A 20282-nucleotide genomic window follows, 5' to 3' on the forward strand; every position below is an offset into this window, starting at 1 on the left:
AAAGAGCTTTCAGTTCCCAACATTGGTGCTTTAAAGAGTCCTACATGACACTTTGAAGCTACAAGAGCCAAGCTGATTGTCAGGGCTTCAAAGCACTGCATCACATGACGTCATTGTGGTGTCAGGTGATTGACAGATAGGCAGCCATGCTCACCTGTTAAATTTGGCTGGCAAGAGTTAGGGTAGATAAGGATCTGGCCCACCAGCCTGATCCAGTTCTTCACCCCTGATGTAAAAGTACAATCTTGTTATTCCCCAAATGTGAGTGGTCAAACCAGACAATCTAACAGAGAAGGATGGGGCAAGCAAAGGGAAACTGTGGCTGGGCTAACGAAGGAAAGCAGGTCAAAACATGGGGGATTGAAAAGGGGATAGCAGCAAAGAAAGGCAACAGTGGATAAAGAAAGAAGTTCAAGTTATAGCCATTTGGAGGAAACAAGGTATCTAAGCAAAAACCCCTGGAGGAAAAAGCAACACCAGTATGGAGCAAAGCCATCTTGGAACACAAAGGATACTGGGTCTGGTACTTGCCTGTCCACTTGGCTACAGGTTACATTTTCTAGCCATGTATGCATGTTCCCATCATCCAGTGAGCATCTAATTAGTGATGCAATTTCCACTGTGTTTGTTTGTGGGAATAAAATATATTCTGCATTTATTTGTTTATGGAATACCTTTTTCTGGATCCTTTTTTGCAGCCACAAGGTGGAACACACAGAAAAAAATATGCAATGCTGCTCAAATGTCACTGAAGTTTGGCTGTGATAATATTCTACAAGTTACCCATTTTAAAATGCATTTATCCCCCCCCCTTTTAAATAACCAATTATAGAACATTGGTTCCCATCAGTTACAGAGGCGCTGACAGCATCTTCTAATTACAAGAAATATGTATGCTGCTGCTTTTGGTTCTCACAAAACTTTTTAATCTCTAGAGAGAAACCCAAAGACCCAAACACAGATTTTTTGTAGAAGTGTGTTTAAACTTAATTTTAACACAGTCGTAATTTTATCGTTGGCGTTTTTAATATGCTCCTGAGAAATCAAGTGTACACTTTTATGTTTTGCACATATCCCAAATCCAAACCTAGGTTGGTGAATTCATATATACTGATTTAGAACTCTTGTAATAAGATCTGATTTTGGCTTCCTTTCCCTTGAAAATGAAATGGGCCTTTTAAAACAGTCTAGGCTGAAACAATCTTTCTTCAAGAGAAGTAAGAGTAACCTTGTGCCAGGCTTAATACCATGTTAAACTTTTCCATTTGACACATGTATCCAGATCTCTCAATATGTGCTATTTTTACTTCTAAAACCTTTGCTCTGTATTGTTCTTCTGTTTAGGTTTGACTGTTCTGAGTTTCAGAAATTTGAATTTATTTTTCTTTTGTAGTGAAAGCCAAATGCAGTGCTGTCTTATAGCCTTCAAAACACAGGTCTTGGAACTTGCTGCTTTATTATGCTACAATAAGTCCTAAAAGCTTATTTTTGTTAATAATATGCATTGTACAGTATACAATGAATGCAAATGTGACATTCCCAATTTCTAAACTATGGTTAAACATTCAGGAGAAAGCTGTGGGATTGCAGAGTATATCTGGTTAAATGTTACCTTTGCAGTGATAGTAGGATGGTTTTGACAATCGTTTGAAGCTTCATAAAAAGTATATGAAGCCAAGAATGAGCAATGGAATGAAGCTATTCTCTGTGGCACATACCCTTCCATGCAGCTTTGGAGTTTAGTTTCTGGCTTGTATTGAGCCAGATCTTGTGGTGAATTGGATTCTGGCTTATTTTCATGACTTGACAACTGGTTAACCTGGTTCAGATGTAACACGGGACTCTGGCAACAACTAACAACAAAAAAGCTCCGAAGTAGTACATCAGGGAAGGGGGGGACTAGGGAGGAGAACCCAACCCAACACTAATTCCTGAGAAATACAATTGTTTCCACAGGTAGACCTGCCAAGGTTCTGTGGCCTCACAGTTGCTTAATTATTAGATCAGGAACTCATACGTGACTCCCCTCCCTCAGGTGTGTCACCTTCTGCATCATATGCAGACTGTGAAAATCACAAATAAATGAAGGCGTACTTGGAGAAGATTCAGGTCACCTTGTACTACTAAGGTATCTGCATTGCTTTGTCATCTTTTAGGTGAAATAGATTTTGTGAAGCTGTAACTTATTTTAAATATTATTACTTTTTGCACTATGGCCTGGAAGCACATCTGCTTAGTATTTATATCAAATTCTTTGGTAGGACAATTTAATGAGCATTTGGCCCTCAGTATTATTTTCATGCATTGTATTGCATACCTTAGATCATTTTCATTAGAAAAGAATGTTAAGAGCTTCCTGCTTTCCCCTGATTGTTCATGCCCATATTACAAAAACTGGTTATTAAGCCTGAAATAGACACAAAATGAGATTATGCCACCATCATAATATTGTTGAAGATTTTTCCATCATTTACCATATTAATCCATTGCTCTGGAAAGCAACCACAAAGTCATTCCCATCTGAAGAAACTACTATGAGGAAAACAGTGTCATTATCCTCAAAAACAGTGTCATTTTTCTGATTTAATTTCTACTGTAAAAAGGTAAAGGGACCCCTGACCGTTAGGTCCAATCGCAAACGACTCTGGGGTTGCGGCATTCATCTTGCTTTATTGGCCGAGGGAGCTAGCGTACAGCTTCCGGGCCATGTGGCCAGCATGACTAAGCTGCTTCTGGCGAACCAGAGCAGCGCACAGAAAGACCGTTTACCTTCCTGCCGGAGCGGTACCTATTTATCTACTTGCACTTTGACGTGCTTTTGAACTGCTAGGTTGGCAGGATCAGGGACTGAGCAATGGGAGCTCACCCCGTCGCGGGGATTCGAACCGCCGACCTTCTGATTGGCAAGCCTTAGGCTCTGTGGTTTAGACCACAGTGCCACCTGCATCCCTTTTAATTTCTACTGTACTGTGTAACAATTTACAAGTGCTCTCCTTTTGACAGACCACTGCTTATTTAAATAATGTATATTGTAGTGTTGTGTTAACTTTTGGTGGATGAATAGGTTTCAAGTCATGAGAAGTGCTCCTTCTGCATTAGTCAGACTTTTGCTGGAGCTCTTTGTCTTAGCTCTGGGTGCTGTGCTTTCAGAAGTATGTAGACAAACTGGAATGGGTTCAGATGAGGTCAATGAAGATGGTCAAGAGTATAGAAGACAAGTCCTATGACAAAAGGTTGAAGTACATTTAGCCTGGAGAAAAGAAGCCTTGGCAGGGTAAAGGTAAAGGGACCCCGGCCATTAGGTCAAGTTGTGACTGACTCTGGGGTTGCATCGCTCATCTCGTGTTATTGGCCAAGGGAGCCGGTGTACAGCTTTCAGGTCATGTGATCAGCATGACAAAGCCGCTTCTGGTGAACCAGAGCAGCACACGGAAACACCGTTTATCTTCCCGCTGTAGCGATACCTATTTATCTACTTGCACTTTGATGTGCTTTTGAACTGCTAGGTTGGCAGGAGCTGGGACCGAGCAACGGGAGCTCACCCCGTCACGGGGATTCAAACCACCGACCTTCTGTTTGGCAACCCCTAGGCTCTGTGGCTTAACCCACAGTGCCACCCGTGGCAGGGTAGGGATGGGCATAATAGCACTCTTCAAATACTTGGAAGGGATATTACAGTAGAAGAAGCAAATACTTTATATCTGCTGCCTTGGAAGGGAGGACTACATCTAATGGTCTTTAGTTACAGGATAGTAGATTTGGATTGAACATTCGGGAAAACTTCTTAATGTTAAAAAAAAAGTTTAACAATGGAACCAGTTAACCATAAACCAGTGAGGATGTTGCCATCGGAAACTAGGGTAGATTGGCCTTGTTGTAATAATAATGGATACAACTGATTGCAAAGTACACCATGATATGGAACTGTTTAGCAAACACAATGGGCCTTGATAAGGCATAGTAGCAACAGCACAAACCAAAAGTTTATCATTCTATTCTGTTCGTAACACTGCTGTGTAATATATTAAAGTAAAAGGTAGTAATCACCCCAAACCCTAGTAAGCTTAATAGCTGAGCAAGGTTTTAAACCTGAATCTCCCTGACTCAAGTCCAACACTTTGCATACTATTCTGCATTTGTCTTCTAATGTAGCCAGAATATGACTTGTGGGGCAATTGTGTAGGGTGCATGGAAGCTCATGGCACAGTAAATCTATTGGTCTCTAAAATGTCTCATCATGTTATATTTGCTGCAAGAATTAATACAGCTGCTCCTTTGACTTTGGAAGGAGGAGCTCACAACAACAACAACAACAACAACAACAACAACAACAACAACAACAACAACAACAACAACAACAACAACAACAACAAAGCATCTACAATAGATAAAGCGCTACTTTCATTGCCCTTTATTCAAATAAGATGTATGAAGTTTGAATCAACCTCTGTCCCATTTTGTGTCTGTATGTGCACTGTTTTAGTTGTTTTGTAGCATTCTCTAGACGGAGGCACCTGCAAAGGAACCACAAAGAGAGCTCTTCCCCTCTATACTTCCCCACCCACAGATACCTATTAAAACTGTTTCACAAAAATCATATGCTCTACATAACAAGTGTTCACTGTTGTTTAGCAATTTAGACTTTTATGTGAAATTATCCCAGAGATACCAACTTTTTTCCTTTTATTTTGCACTTACCATAGTTCATCTAATAAAAAGCTGGAATAGCCTTACTGTTAGCTAATTAGCTTCATGCCTTTGCTTCAGAAACCATTTAATATTTATTTAGTGTCCTCACTGCCCTGGATGCTGAACAGAAAACTAAGTAATCCTATCACTGTCCCAAAGACAAATAATTAACAGTGATAGACAAAGATGTTGTATGTGTACACATACACAGAGCATTATTACTGCTTTGTTGTAATATATGCGTTGTGTACTATAGAAGTAATTACATGTGGAACTATGCACTTTTTTAAAATTTGCAGTGGTCCTATGCCTTAGAGAAACCAAACACTGGCAGCATATTTAATATTGCTTGGTCTACTGATGGCACGCAAATAGCGGGGGCTTGTGGAAATGGACACGTGATTTTTGCTCATGTTGTGGAACAGCGCTGGGTGTGGAAAAACTTTGGAATAACATTAACTAAAAGAAGAACGATGGAGGTATGTGTTGGATGTTTCAAGCTTTGTGAGTGGTGAGCACAAAATGTTGGCAGAAAATAACTGGTACTTTTTGAATATCCTTTTCAGTTGTAGATGAACTGAGTGACATCCATCTCTATGGCCAGCTAACTATCCCCGGGAGATCTGTTCATCAGTCAGCTAGATTGAGCAGCTTTCAGGATGCTCCTGGTGATAATAGCATGTTGACCAATATGTTTATGAACAGAGGTCAATTCTCGCAACCCATTGTGAGCTTGTTGATGTTAGGAAGGCTACTCTGGAGTAAATTGGCTGTGGAGTGCACCCCTGGTTACTGCAGTGGCTGGAAATTCAGAATTTAAAAAAACCGCATTTACTGTATGCTAGAAATTATTTTGCAGCTGGCAACAAAGTCACAGCTGCAGGAAAGCAACAGCATAATAGTCCATGCACAGATAGCCTTGGTTTACTGGCTTTGGGAAAAAACCTGTACATGTACACAGCTGTGGTTTACCATTATAGCAGCTGCAGCATTGTTGGTTTTTAAAAACAAACAAACTATAGTGCAGGTTTTTCTGCCAAGAGCAGGGATAGCACTAAATGTGCCTGTTTTCTTTGATCACAAAATCATTAATTAGCCATGCACTTACCTTCCCCCCCCCCCACACACAACCAAATAGTGCTTCTTGATGAAACTTTGCCCAGAATATTTCAGCCCCAGGTTACAATAGTTTTCAGCTAGGTAAATAGGGTTGCCAGACTCAATAGAGGACAGGACTTCTGTGCCTTTAATTGCCCTGCTCTCTTTTGAGTCTGGAAACCTTAAAGAGAAACCAGCAGACCCTTTGTTTAATTTCCAAGCAAAGGGTCTGCTGGTTTCTCTTTAAGGTTTCCAGACTCAAAAGAGAGCAGGGCAATTAAAGGCACAGAAGTCTTGTCCTCTATTGAGTCTGGCAACCCTATAGGTAAAACATCTACTATGACCTCTTTTTTTACTACTAGTTGTCCTGCCTAGAGAAATCATAAGCTATTCATACCTAAAATCTGATTGCTTACAGAATATTTTAAAGAGCCTTTTATTAGACCCAATTAAAGATTTTCAGGCAACTTTCTATTTTATGATTACCTTATTATAGGTGAAGCCTAAAAGAATTATGAATGTAGGTTCTTTTATAAACACATGGTCCTAAATTTAAAATGTGAATCTGAGTATCTGAAAGCAAATGCATTAAATTTTTACCTGCTAAATGTTCTGTCCTCACTGACCAGACACTGACTCATAACATCCCACCCAGAGGACAGGGAGATAATATACAATTTCTGTTGTTACAAGTTTTCTCAATTACACATTCAGTATTAGAGTTCAGGCCAAGCTTTTCAGCCCTGGGTGCCCAGTGTTAGGCTCTCAAATCTATAATTAGGCACCTAAATATCTTTTGGCCTGAAGTGAAGTTGTCTTTGATGCTGAATATATAATTGGGAAAACTTGCAACAACAGAAATTCTATATTACCCATCTGTCCACTGGGTGGGATGTTATGAGTCAGTGTCTGGGAATATGGAAGACAAATTGGCAGGTAAAAATCATATTTTTGGTATTCATTCCCAGACAGCGAATCGTAATGAATGACTTTGTCTAGTAATCCCTGAACTTTAGTTATATTTAGCTTGTACAGCTTCGTGGGAAAGGTATACAAAGGAGTCTTCGCTAGCAGTGTATGCAAATGACTTGCACATAATTTAAATTCTTGTTTTGGGGCTGTCTCAAGAAAAGTTTCCATCCCAGCTTCTACCATGTTGTTTAGAAATAAGAATAAATGCACAATTAACACATCATTCTCAATCCTATATAACAGCTTTAGTTCACTTTTGTTATAAGATTCTGGAAACCAGAGCTGACTAGATCCCCACTGGTCCTGCCCTGGTTTGTTGCTTATAAATAGTTAAGTGACATTCCACCCATTAATTGTGAATTATTGTATTTCCATGTTCAGGATGGGAGGAACTATTCCCTTTTAACAACTTTCACTTTCCAAATGTCAACTTTCTTTGAGGCCTTCTCCGATACCAGTATCTAATGATACCAGTATAATGAACAAAGCCCTGAACAACTTAGGCACAGGATGCCTTTCTCTATATGTCCCAAGTCTGTTGCTGCAATAATCTGGGGAAGCACTATTAGCACTACCACATGCACAAGAAAAATGAGTCTTATTTATTAGGAGTTATGTGTTCAGTCTTCGACCTCAAAGAAGGCTGCAGCCCTACACTACTGATCTGAATAAAGATACATAGGAGCACACTGCCTATTGCTAGGTCTCACTCAATACATTTACAATCTTCAGCTCATTAGTTTCTAAATTATGGGCCCTAGATTCTTTAAAATAAATACAAAAATGGGAGTTTTAAAGCTTGAATTTGAGGAATATAAATACTTGAATATTCATTATTCATCTTCATTTCCTGACATTCTGTACTGTCCTTAGAGCTAAGAATAAGGCTACTGCTTTGCTTTTGCTTTCAAAATTATTTAAATTTTATTTAACCATTGGCTTCTGTTCCCACTAGGTTCGTAATGTACTTAACGATGCAGTGGATTTACTGGAATTTCGAGACAGAGTCATTAAAGCCTCTTTGAACTATGGGCATTTAGTAGTTTCAACATCTCTTCAGTGTTACATATTCTCGTAAGCAGCTTGAATTAATGAGACACAGCCATCTGATCAATTAAAAACCTTGAATTTTTCACAGCTACATGATTTGATTTGGGAAGCATCCATTGTTTTATGGAGATCTCCCATAAACCTATGCTAAACGACATAAACTTATCATAACTGTGAATGGAATTAGCTATGTTCATTTTCCCATGAGTGAGACCTTCCCAGTGAAGCCACATGTTATTGCTTATTGGCATCCTGTTTCCCAGTGCAACTGTGCACTATTTTGGTCTGTAACCTTTTAATCACTACTCGTGCCAACTTTCTAAATTACTTTTTAAAGTTTGAAGTCCTCTAACAGAGTTTAGGGTTACAGTTGGAAGTTCTGTTTCAAGGGAATATGGCAAAGCTCTAGTGGGCATTTAGCTGATGTTCATGTACATTATACTGGGGCATAAAAGTTGTAACTAGTGTTTAAAACAAGGCTGGCCCACACATGAGGCAGCAGACCCCAATATAGATCGTTTTATCTCCCTTGCTCCTGATGTAGATCTTCACTCACCCCTCCTGTGAAACGCAGCCAGGTGGGCAGGGTATAAATAAAAAAGTTATTATTAAAGTTATTATTATTATTATTATTCCCTGGTGGGGAGGGAGGCTCCATTTTGTGGTTCTCCTCGGTTGCCAAAATGTCTTAGTCTGACCCTAGTTTAAACTAATCTTGGAAAAATGTGAAATAGGTTCTTGTTATATAAACGGAATGATAAATACTTATCTGTCCCCTGATTCTTTTGAAATCTTACCATAATGTTTTCAAGCTAATATATCTGTGAAAATCTCACTATATAACTAAGTATGTACACTATCTCTTCTTTTTCTTCTTCTTAATCTATATTGTCTTGCTGTTTGTTTTAGGACTAAAAACTGGAATACACCATTAATCTTTGACCTTAAAGAAGGAACTGTCAGTTTAATTTTACAGGCAGAAAGGTAACTTGCTGATTGCATGACTTGAAACAATATTTACTTAAATAGGGTGAGATAGTGGGATCATATTTGGAAGAAATATATGTGTTGACCTAGATGATACTGTTTGGGAAGCAGTTTCCCAGCTAGATCTGACTCTTCACCTTGTTACAATAATCTAGAGCTATATGCTCTGCTTGCCTTGTTATAGGCTGATGAATGTGACACTCCGCAATCTTGACTCTGTGAGTAAATCTGTATAGTACCTATGTGTGGTTAAACTTGCTTTGGACTTGATAATAATTTACCCTCCAAGTAAGTGTGTGTAGGTTTTGAATTTCTATCATTAACACTTGCCTTTTAAACCAGTTAGCCAAAAAACCTCATTTTCCAAATAAAGTGTATGTATCATTATGCAAATATTACCATGTATCCGTGCCGAGTCATTTCGGTATCAGATTGATGTAATATTAGATGTCCTAAGCAGGGGAGAAATTAGAGAACTTTAAAGGAAACACATTCGATTACAAATGCCAGTGCATTGATATATTATTTGAAAATACCAGTATGTACTTGAATCAATGCATTTTTAAACTATGCAAGAAATAATAATAATACAGTATATGGACAATTACATTAATAGTATTGTGTGAAAATAGTTAATCAGTGTTTTCTCCTCTGCTTCTTATATATAGGCATTTTCTTCTTGTAGATGGTGGAGGGCTATATTTATATTCTTATGAAGGACGTTTAATTTCCTCTCCGAAGGTTCCAGGAATGAGAACAGATATACTAAATGTTCAGACCATTTCTTTGAGTAATGATACCCTAGCAATAAGAGATAAATCTGATGAAAAAGGTATGTTGTACAGACATTAAAATTGTTATTTTTGCATAAAATGTTTGTTCTGAGCAAATAGATGTAAATATGGAGTTGTCAGTGCATCACTTATGGGTGCACTTGCACCTACCAAGCCTTTTCTTGATGTCTTCAGCATCCTCTCTCTCCTACTTAAGTTAGGCTTCAAAGAATCTATTGCAGCATATAGGAGGTTTCTTTCAAACCTGATTGTGAAATGGAGTGAGGGTTCAACAGGCCACAGCTTAACTCTTCCCTCCCCGACTGATTATTCCACCCCACAAATGCCCCCCCCCCCCGGCAATTAGATTTGAAATAATTATTCTGCTGCAGCCAAAATAAGTCATTTTTCGAGCCAAATTTCAATAGGGAGTGGCATTTTTTGTGGGCATATCACAGATAAGAAGGGTTAACCCTTCTTTCCTTGGTTGCAGTTCAAAATTGTCCTTGCTCCATGTCAATGTCTCCTTTTTGAAAATGATGCTTATTGTTACAATAGTGAGGTCTTCTTGGAAAGTGGTATATAATTTTCTTAGACAAATAAACAAACAGAAAAACATGTATTTGAAATTAGAGTAACTTTTCCTCATTTTACAGGTAGGTAGCCGTGTTGGTCTGGGTCGAAGTAAAATAAAAAAATTCCTTCAGTAGCACCTTAAAGACCAACTAAGTTTTTATTTTGGTATGAGCTTTCGTGTGCATGCAAAATAAAAACTTAGTTGGTCTTTAAGGTGCTACTGAAGGAATTTTTTTATTTTTCCTCATTTATTCTTAATGAGGCAGTGCTGACCCACCCATGAGGAAAGGTGAGGTGACCGCCTCAGGCTGCAGGATCCACAGGGGCAGTGGATCCCACTGTTGATCTTTCTTCATGTCTTGTTACTGCTTCCCTCACCCCTTATTTCTGGGTGGGGAGGGGGTGTTATTTGGGGGTTCACCTCAGGTGCTAAAATGTCTTTAGCCAGCCCTCCATTGAGGGAAGGATAACTGAAAATCACATGGAGGTTTCATCTTCCTCCTTATCCTCCTGTGCTATATCCAAGGCCTTTCCTCCTGACTTTTAGTAGAGGTTTCTGAGGGCTAAAGAGGGGATAAGGGAGGGGAGAACTCCATTGTATAAGCAAACTTTTACTTACATAAATTTGGTTATAGCCGATGTATTTCTGTTATGTGTGCAGCAACAATAGTTTGGTTTTTTTTGTTGCATTTCTTTTTTGCAGGTTTATTGATAGTTCTGGGTTTATGCTTGTCTTTGGCTTGTTGAGGTTTGTCAAGTAAACAGTCAATAGTTCTCCAGGAGAGATAGCAGCATTAAATGACGCCAGAGGGGAAATACGTTTCAGTAACTACAGTCAAGAAAATCCCAGAATTGGTGGGAAATAATTTGCTATTTGTTAGCACACATAGATTTAATCAAAATCCCAGAAGTTATTGAATCATTTCAGTAAAATATGAGGTGTATTCCACTTTCCTTCCAAAACTAAGAAATCAGAATACATAATTTCCCTTGCAAGAGGTTGTGTATTTCATTGCTCTTTGTTTTCTAAGGACCTCTTAGAAACTGACGTTGAAGGGTGAAATACTTTTTTTCTGAACAAGAGGCATTTCCTTGTGCTACATCTAAAGAAGTTTATCCAGGAAAACTGGATGTCTTAGGGCTTGTTTCCATCTGTAACCTCTGTACAAAATAGCCTGTAGTTGACATTCTTCTTTGGTGATCACTTATAGCCGAGTAAGATTGTCTTCCATGAACACGGTCTTAGTGGTGTGTCCATAGGTGACTCTGGAGGCCAATTCTGGATCCATACGTTGTTCCACAGTGGGGACATAGGTTTCTAGGCGGTAGTTGATCATGGTGAGGGTTTGCCAAATGTGCCTTCCTCTTAGCTTGTTTATCCCTTTCGTCCTGAGTTGGAGTGTCTTCAAAGTCCATGTTACAGGTAGGTAGCCCTGTTGGTCTGGTGTAGTCGAAACAAAATAAAAAAAAAATTCTTCTTCCAGTAGCACCTTAGAGACCAACTAAGTTTGTCATTGGTATGAGCTTTCGTGTGCATGCACACTACTTCAGATACACTGAAACAGAAGTCACCAGATCCCCACATATAGTGAGGGGGGGGGCACCACTCAAAAGGGTGGCGGGAAACCGGACTGTTTATGACCACATTTGATCTTGCAGGAAGAATTTACGACTGTTTACGACTGCAAATTGGTCCCACAAAGTCCATGACATCTTTGGTAAAAGGTGTTCTCCAACTGGAGTGCTTGCAGGCCAGTGTTTCCCAATTGCTGGTGATATAGGCAATTTCTAAAGCCTAACAGAGGGTTTTAATTTCACTTTTTAAAAAAAGCACTAAACAATATTTATATACACTGCTGGGAATCTGCTATTGTGTGACATGGGAGTTGATAGGTCATGTGCTTTGCCTTTTCTTAGCTATCCCTTTCCCACCTTTATCCACTTCAGTAATTATTGAATCCAAAAGATGACAATATTTTCTGTTTTCCACCTATTTTCTGATCTTCTTCCTCTTTTTGAGAAATTATGGGGTTTGTAATATATACACTTCTTATATAAAAAAGAACATCATGATAGTAAGTAAAACTTTTGGTTTTGATAAAAACACAAACAGTGTCTATGACAAGGGAAACCTTACATCAAAAAGAGCACAGCACTGTCTCAAGTCACAAGTTATTTTCCTGTGTTTACACAGCTGGCTCAAACTAGCACTGGATGTAACCCTTCTTTTTCCTTTTCATATGCAACCAACAACATCAGAACAGCACCTGTTCTCATAACATCGTTTTTTCCTGCCAATATAACCAGTGACCGCAAACCAATATCCTGTATCCTTCTAAAAGAAACTCATGACACTATGCTAAAATGCAAATGGAAGAGTCTTTTAAAGTTAAACGTGCATGCCACATGGAATATAGATGACATATTATCAGATGGATTTGGCATGTGATGTCAGTGCTTAAAATCTGTTTGGAATTAATCACTCCCTTCCATATATTTGCTGAATTATGCAACATTTATTTCAGATTGTACATGTGCTAGTTTTTCTAACCTTCCTGTTTTGAGAACAGTAAACATGGGGTTAATCCTTGTATAAAATGTGACTTTGTATAAAGTAGATTAATATATTAACTCACAAATCTCATGCTTGTCTACTCAGAAGTAAGTGCCACTGAGTTCAATGGGCTTTATTCCCCTGTATTGGTGTACATAGGATAAAACTGTTTTATGATGTGCCACCTACTTAACCTTTTCATCTTTTTTTTAACAGTAGCACTTTACCATACCAACAGTAAAAAACAAAGTAGATCCTGCATTGTATGGTTAATATGCTTTATTTCTCAATATTTCATGTTATATTCCTGTAAGTCTAATTGAAAGATTTAATCATTTTATGACAAAATGTAGTGAGCAGGGATAAAAATAACCACATTTTAATTTTTTTGTCATGTATTGGTTTTCGTTTACAAAACTTACTATTTTGGCCCAAGGAGTAAGCAGCTTGCAAAAGGACACAACTTGTGGGGGGGGGCTCTTTGTCCAGTTGTTAAATTTCAGTTATAAGTCTTTCAAGTTTCTAGCACAAATCAAGCTCTCAAGCAAATTTACTAACAATAATAACAGTTCAAAGCACTCAGATGAAAATTTCCTGGGCTTTTTCCTCCTTACAGTCATATGACAAGAGTGACTGTAAAGTATAGATTTTTCCATTTGCAGTAATCAAGCAGCTATTCTTTGCTTTGTGGTTGTATTGTTAAAATGGTCAGAAATCACGAGAACTGGGATTCAGTGTGGCCTTGGCAGTGTGTTACATCTAGACATGTGAAACCCTGGTTCAAACCCCAGCTCTACCATGAATTTTTTCAGTCTTCTCTTATCAAGGTTATGGAAAAGGTAAATGAAGTAAAGGTTGTAAACTACTCTGTACCCTGAAAAACAAAGGACCAGCTAATAGATGCATGGCACAAAATACGAATAATAAAATACACCAATATACCAATATTCCCATGCCATCCTACCCTCATTACAAAAACACTTAAAAATAGAGTATAACAGTCAAATTATTTATTGATAATCTTTTCTCTCTCTCTTTCTCTCAAGTTATTTACCTGTTTGAACCTTTAGCTGGAAAGCCCTTAGGAGATGGGAAGCCCCTTACTCATAAGGTAATGTACATAGTATCATTTAATATTTGGGGGTAATATCAATAGTCATTATCAGACCAGACCAACACTGGAAATCATCCTCTGTAATTTAGGTTGGAGAGGCAGGTGTAATGTTGCTGAAAACCTCAGTGAGCTCAGATTGTTGAAAGAGACGTTGCATGAATAACTTTCTACTTTGTAGCTTGGATATGTTCCCAGTTTCAAGTTCCAAGTATCCCAGCATGTTATCAGTTAGAAATCAGCCAGTGTTGATTGAAACTGAGAGAAATCTTAATTCAGTGATCATCGAGATTAATATAGCTGTTTCAGCAGTTACCTAATGGGAGTTTAGAAGTTATGCACATCTAATTAATGAAATACAGGTTTCAATTTTAAAAGTCAGGAAAAATATTTTGCCAGTTTGGCTAGATGTTTGATATATTTGGGTATTTTAAAATAACTGTGCTTGGCTTTATTTTTTTAAAACAGTAAGATACAGGTCAGAGTAAGGTACTGCAATTCATTTGTAGAAATGAACATTTATTGTTGTTTTTGTTGTTTATATACCAACCTGTATCCAAATATCTGAGGCTGGTGTACAACATAAAGAACATAATTCACAGAGCATAATAACAAAACATCATACAGAACACAATAATAGACAGCACGATGATAAAATTATCATAACAACATTCCCCTCCACACCCCCATATTTAATAGGCCATACACATTTTGTTCATAACTTTCTTTATTGGAGAGCTAGAGACTTACTTTTTTAAATAAATGAAAGTTCAAAGTCTGGGCCTCAGGGATACCAGTGAAGGTCTTCATGGGCACTAGGTTCATGACCCCTGCTCTAAATAGCAAATATTTTTTTCCCTACCTTTTCTTATTTACATTCCCACATGCTTCTTGACCTGTCTCATTTCATTTCTTGTCTCATTCTCGTTTCATATTCAACCTCTACCTTATCACTACCCCCAGCTGCTCATTTCTTTCATCCCTACTTCCTAGTTCTTTTACATTCACTTAACTTCTTCCTCCTAGAACAGCTTTCCTCTTGTATTCCCTGTTTCTTTGTTGTTGTTGATAACAATAACAATAAATAAATGTCCAGTAGCACCTTAGAGACCAAGTAAGTTTGTTCTGGGTATAAGCTTTTTGTGTACATACACACTTCTTCAGATACCATGAAATGCACACGAAAGCTTATACCCAGAACAAACTTAGTTGGTCTCTAAGGTGCTACTGGGCATTTTTTAAAATTTTTATTCAACTACGTCAGACCAATATGGCTACCTACCTGAATCTAATAAAAAATAATAATTTTTTATCTCTCAGTCTCCTTCAACACTTCCTTTGGCCCTTCCCCCTCAGATGAGGGAGACCTCTCCCCCCCCCCCAAAAAATTCTTTGTCTCCTGGCCAATTTTACTCACAGTTGTTAGTGCTAGGATTGGTCCAACCAAAATGCTTTGGCATGGCTAGGGACTGGAGCAGGTAATTTAAGGGGCTCACCTGAAAATGACCCATGGCCTACTGATGTGTTCCAGCCCAAACATGGCTCTAAAGGAAAGTGGTCTGTGACTTAAGAAAGTACCGTAATGTAATATTGCCCACTTTTAGACTTCACGCTATTCTGATTAAAAAATAATTCAACCTATTTATTACAAGAGGATTCAAGACCTGGTATCAGTTATACCTTTGACTTTGCATAGTGTGAGCTTGTGTGGTAAAGGTAAAGGGACCCCTGACTGTTAGGTCCAGTTGCGGATGACTCTGGGGTTGTGGCGCTCATCTTGCTCTATAGACCAAGAGAGCCGGCGTTTGTCCACAGACAGCTTCCGGGTCATGTAGCCAGCATGACTAAGCCGCTTCTGGTGAACCAGAGCTGCGCATGAAAACGCTGTTTACCTTCCTGCCAGAGTGGTACCTATTTATCTACTTGCACTTGACGTGTTTTTGAACTGCTAGGTGGGCAGGAGCTGGGACTGAGCAACGGGAGCTCACCCATCGCAGGGATTCGAACCGCCAAGCTTCCGATCAGCAAGCCCTAGGCTCTCTGGTTTAGACCACAGCGCCACCCACGTCCCAGCTTGTGTGGTATAGTAGATAAAAGAGCAGGATCTGGAACTGGGACATCCAGGTTCCTGTTTTCTTTTTGGACCAACTCACTGTCCTTCAATGTACAAAATCAATGTGCAAAACGTTTATTCCTATAATGATTCATTCATTCATGTTTGTTTTTTAAATAAAGCATTTAGTTCCTAACTCCATGAAATATTACTGATTTATAATATAGACAGAAATCATGGAAATTGCCTTAGACCAGAAAGGACATACAAATGAAAGGAAAATTGCTTTTATTGACAAAAATAGAGACCTTTATATAACATCAGTGAAGAGATTTGGTAAAGAACAGAAGGTTATCAAAATAGGTAAGAATTAACTTTATGCAACAGATCTTTATCCCCTTCTTTCTAGCCCCTCCCTACTGACAAAATAAAAATTATTATCCTTTTTCTTGAAAGCCCTCCATTTTCCTGAAGCCCTCCACCCACCATCCCACCCACCCCAAAATGGTTCTTTCCCATGGAATCAAAATTTCTGGAAATTATATTTCTAAATAGAAGCATCCCTTAGGGGAGGGTGGACAAGTATACAAGGAGATAATTCCCATAATTGGCTTAGAACCATGGATTAAGTCAAGCCAATGGTATTTTCAGTTTCTAATATCTACACATAATTTTACTGTGTCCAATAAGTAAGCTAAAATACTGTACATGAAGCAATCAACAGTAATTTGTGATATTAAAAATTATATGCTCAGTACTTCTTGGTGTTCTTGGTGTAGCCATACATACAAGTTCTGCACCTAAGTAGACCAACACTTGTTCACTTTCTTTTTGTGGGGTGGGGGAAGCTCAGCTGATGTTGGAGAGGGTATACTGCAGACACAGAGGCATAAAACCCCAGTAGGACGACTCAGCCATAACCCTGTGTGCTGCAAGTGGGGGAAACAAGACCCCCCATGCCCAGTATTCTACAGTGAGAGGAAGTTTCAGCGCACACACAAGGAACACCAAGAAAAGGGGTTTAAAAAACTACCTATGAATTCTCGCAGGCTTGTGCTTGTTTGTTCTGCTTTAATCTCTCAGGGTACAAATTCTAATTTGTGGGAAGTAAAACATAAACATCTTTTTACACAGAAGACAAAACTGTTACTTAAGAGTCATATTTACTGGCAGAGAAGAGTTGAAGATACTGATGTTTATATTGTAGTGTCATGTGCTTGAGCCGATACTTGATTCTGCTTACTTTCTGTTAAGGAACAATGGTTCATACTTTGGCGTGGAATGACACATGCAACATACTCTGTGGACTTCAAGATACACGCTTCACAGTCTGGTACTATCCCAATGTGATATATGTAGACAAAGATATCTTACCAAAAACCCTTTATGAAAGGGATGCAAGGTATTATATACTTTTACATCTAGTGTTTAATCAATAGTACCCTCATCAATAAAATACTTTCCATTAGAACCATTGGGAGTAAGATTCCACAGTGTGAAAAACATGGGTGCAATTACAGGAGAAAACAAGTGTGAGTTGCCATTGTTTATTTTGGGTCGGGCTAAAATTGAGCTACTAAGTTTGCAGTTTCAAATTATCAGTTTCCATCTCTCCACCTGAAGCATCTATCTGTTCTGGTTATTTACTTTCATTTTTAGGGCGGTAATTAGACCTAGCTGCTATGTGCTAATCTATAATGTCCCATGTATAGTTAATGGTGGCACACTGCCATTGATTGTGGGCCCCCAGCTATTGAACACTCTCCCTAGAGAGGCTCATCTGGCACTGACATTAATGTACTATTTATTCTCTCATGCTTTTTAAACATCATTTTGTATTTATTTAGCCTTCGTTATTGCCACTTGATGATTGATTTTTAGCTCCTATGAGGTGTGTTTACCTCTTCAGCTGAGTTAAATCTCTTGTTTTCTATAGTTGACATTTTGCTTTGATGCTGTTTGAATTCAGTGTTTATTTCATTTTAATGTGTTATTCTTTAAACTTGTTTTATACTCTGTTTTCTGTATATCGCCTAGATAAATTATTTTATGAGGTGTGACTGATAGAAATAATAATAATAATGCGATGTCACAAAAGCCCAGAAGAGAAATTGGGGTATATAGACGTGAAGAGTATGGCCATATTTCCATTGATAGACAATGAATACTAAGAGAATGCTATTCTGAGTGCTGCCTCAGTCTCTCCTACATTGAGCACAGACCCTTAAACGTGCCCACATTTCATTGGGTGGCAGGATTCCATACCCATAGTCCTTTTCATTATGGAGAGGTGCAAAGTGCTTCTCTCTTAAGTGGTTGGTGTAAGTGCCTTTCCACCATTGATGGGAGCAATTGATGCTGGAGGCTTTGTAGTCTTGTCTCTTTTCTTGTTTTGTTTTTGATGTGGCAGCCATTTTGTGTTATTCCACACCTTCATGGCAGCCATTTTGTGAGTGGCACCCACATCAACTTCTCGAAATTTCAGATGTGCCCACCAGCCCAGAAAGTTTGAAATCCCTGCTTTAGACAAAACTATTCAACATTCAAATAATTTTATGATATTTTTTATCTCAACAGCGAATTTAGTAAAAATCCCCAGATTGTGAGTTTTGCTGGAAGTCAAGTAACGGTCAGGAGAGCCGATGGCTCACTTATTCACATCAGTATTTCACCTTATCCAGCCATACTCCATGAATATGTCAACAATTCAAAATGGGAAGATGCTGTCAGATTATGTCGCTTTGTTAAGGTAAATATAAAATTCTGCAGCAGAGTAAGTTTTTTGTAGTTTTAATATACCCATTACTACTTCAACTTTTGAAAAATGGACTTTTAAATATGAACTTTGTCAGGCTTTTGGGTCTGCCCTCAGCCATGCAAAGAGTTCTCTCCATGTCCCATCATAAAGTGTTTTTGAAACTCCCCTAGCTTTTAAAAACTAGCTTATGATGCACTAAAGAGTTCCACACCGCTCAGCTTCAGAGCCAGTGAGAATTCTAAAATTATTTACATTCTGGTAAAGTCATGTTTCTTTTCTTTATTATGAAGTTGCAGACATGTTCTTATCTTTCTCTCTCTCTTTAAATCAAATTATCATAAATTATAACTGGCATTTTATCTGCCAAAAAAGTTGAAATACAGCATGTAGGTTTGTAGGATTGGAACACCCCCCCCCATTCTTAAAATGCTTTTAAAAATGCAATTGATTCTCATTGATGCAGCTGGTCATTTGCCTGAGCTGAGTAGCAAACTGCTCATCCTTCCATCTTACTGGCTGCCTTTCTGCTCACACCTGCTTCCAGACTGCTGTCATATGTGCCTTTCCAGGCTGTTTAAATGTAGGCATTGGCAGCCACCATTACAGTGTTTACATTCTATGTTTTTTGCACATAAGGGTTTTCTACGCATAAGGGCTAGTAGCCTTTTAAGGGCAGAAGAGAAAAGGGAACATGCAACACTGTGTTCTGACGCTTTTCTGTCTTCTGAAACAAGAACAGCCTCATTAGTTTAGTTCACTGCTATGGTGGCTGTCTCTCCTGGCAACAGATACCCTTGCCGCAGGTGGGAATGGGAGCAGAGGGCAGCAAGGCAAGCAGATAAATGAGTTGCTAACTCACTTCTATTTGTTTACATGGCAGGGTTATGCAGTCTACAAAAACCCTAACCCCATTTACCTGGGGAAATGCCTCACTGAATCCAGTAGTAGTTACTTCTGAGTAGACTTGGTTAGGATTAGCTTTGGTTTCTACACTATTTTTTATATAATGCATTTGCCTCTCTTTAAGAGCATGCAAATAGAAATATCATTTATATCTGGTAGCTTTAACAATATGGTTACAAACAGTTTTACCTAGATTGGAATATATTTACTATAATTAACAATGAATTTTCATCAAATAATTTTGCTATAATATGTATGGAATTTGATATATCAGTTGTCTCTTGTAGCATGGCTGAAAATCAGAATCTGACATACTTTTTTATTTTCCGTCATTTTGGTTCTTTTCTGTTCCCTCTGCTTACATTTCAGTGTCACTAGTGAACAAAGCTTCTTCTTCAAATAGAAAATTTAATTGTGGAGTACCCCCTCTTCATGGAGAGAGGATATCTACTGGCAAATCTGTTCGCAGCCCATTTTTATAACAACAACAACATTTATTATTTGTACCCTGCCTATCTGGCTGGGTTTCCCCAGCCACTCTGGGCAGCTTCCAACAGATCACCAAAAACAGAATAAAACTTCAAACATTAAAAACTTCCCTAAACAGGACTGCCTTCAGATGTCTTCTGAAAGTTAGATAGTTGTTTATTTCCTTGACATCTAATAGTAGAAATGAATAAATGTGGGGTAGGGTAATGGGGGACAACAGTGACACTTTAACAACTTGATATAGACTTTAACTTCTGCTCATTTTTCTT

The 20282-nt window shown here is 38.4% G+C and overlaps 1 protein-coding gene across 7 annotated transcripts in view; it reads left to right on the top strand.

Moving 5' to 3' along the window:
* Positions 1 to 20282, top strand: part of IFT80 (intraflagellar transport 80) — a 68926-nt gene that overhangs the window by 40786 nt on the left and 7858 nt on the right. For 6 of the 7 annotated variants that reach the window (XM_060274427.1, XM_060274429.1, XM_060274430.1 and 3 more), the window contains 8 exons: positions 4989 to 5168; positions 7715 to 7833; positions 8719 to 8793; positions 9465 to 9628; positions 13746 to 13810; positions 16091 to 16226; positions 17118 to 17265; positions 18441 to 18612. In XM_060274427.1, the coding sequence (XP_060130410.1) occupies positions 4989 to 5168; positions 7715 to 7833; positions 8719 to 8793; positions 9465 to 9628; positions 13746 to 13810; positions 16091 to 16226; positions 17118 to 17265; positions 18441 to 18612 (1059 nt within the window). The remainder of the gene's footprint in view (positions 1 to 4988; positions 5169 to 7714; positions 7834 to 8718; positions 8794 to 9464; positions 9629 to 13745; positions 13811 to 16090; positions 16227 to 17117; positions 17266 to 18440; positions 18613 to 20282) is intronic. The other variant, XM_060274432.1, reaches the window with a different exon arrangement.

The sequence above is a fragment of the Zootoca vivipara genome, chromosome 5 (assembly GCF_963506605.1).
Source record: "Zootoca vivipara chromosome 5, rZooViv1.1, whole genome shotgun sequence".
In the NCBI taxonomy this organism is placed as follows: Eukaryota; Metazoa; Chordata; class Lepidosauria; order Squamata; family Lacertidae; genus Zootoca; species Zootoca vivipara.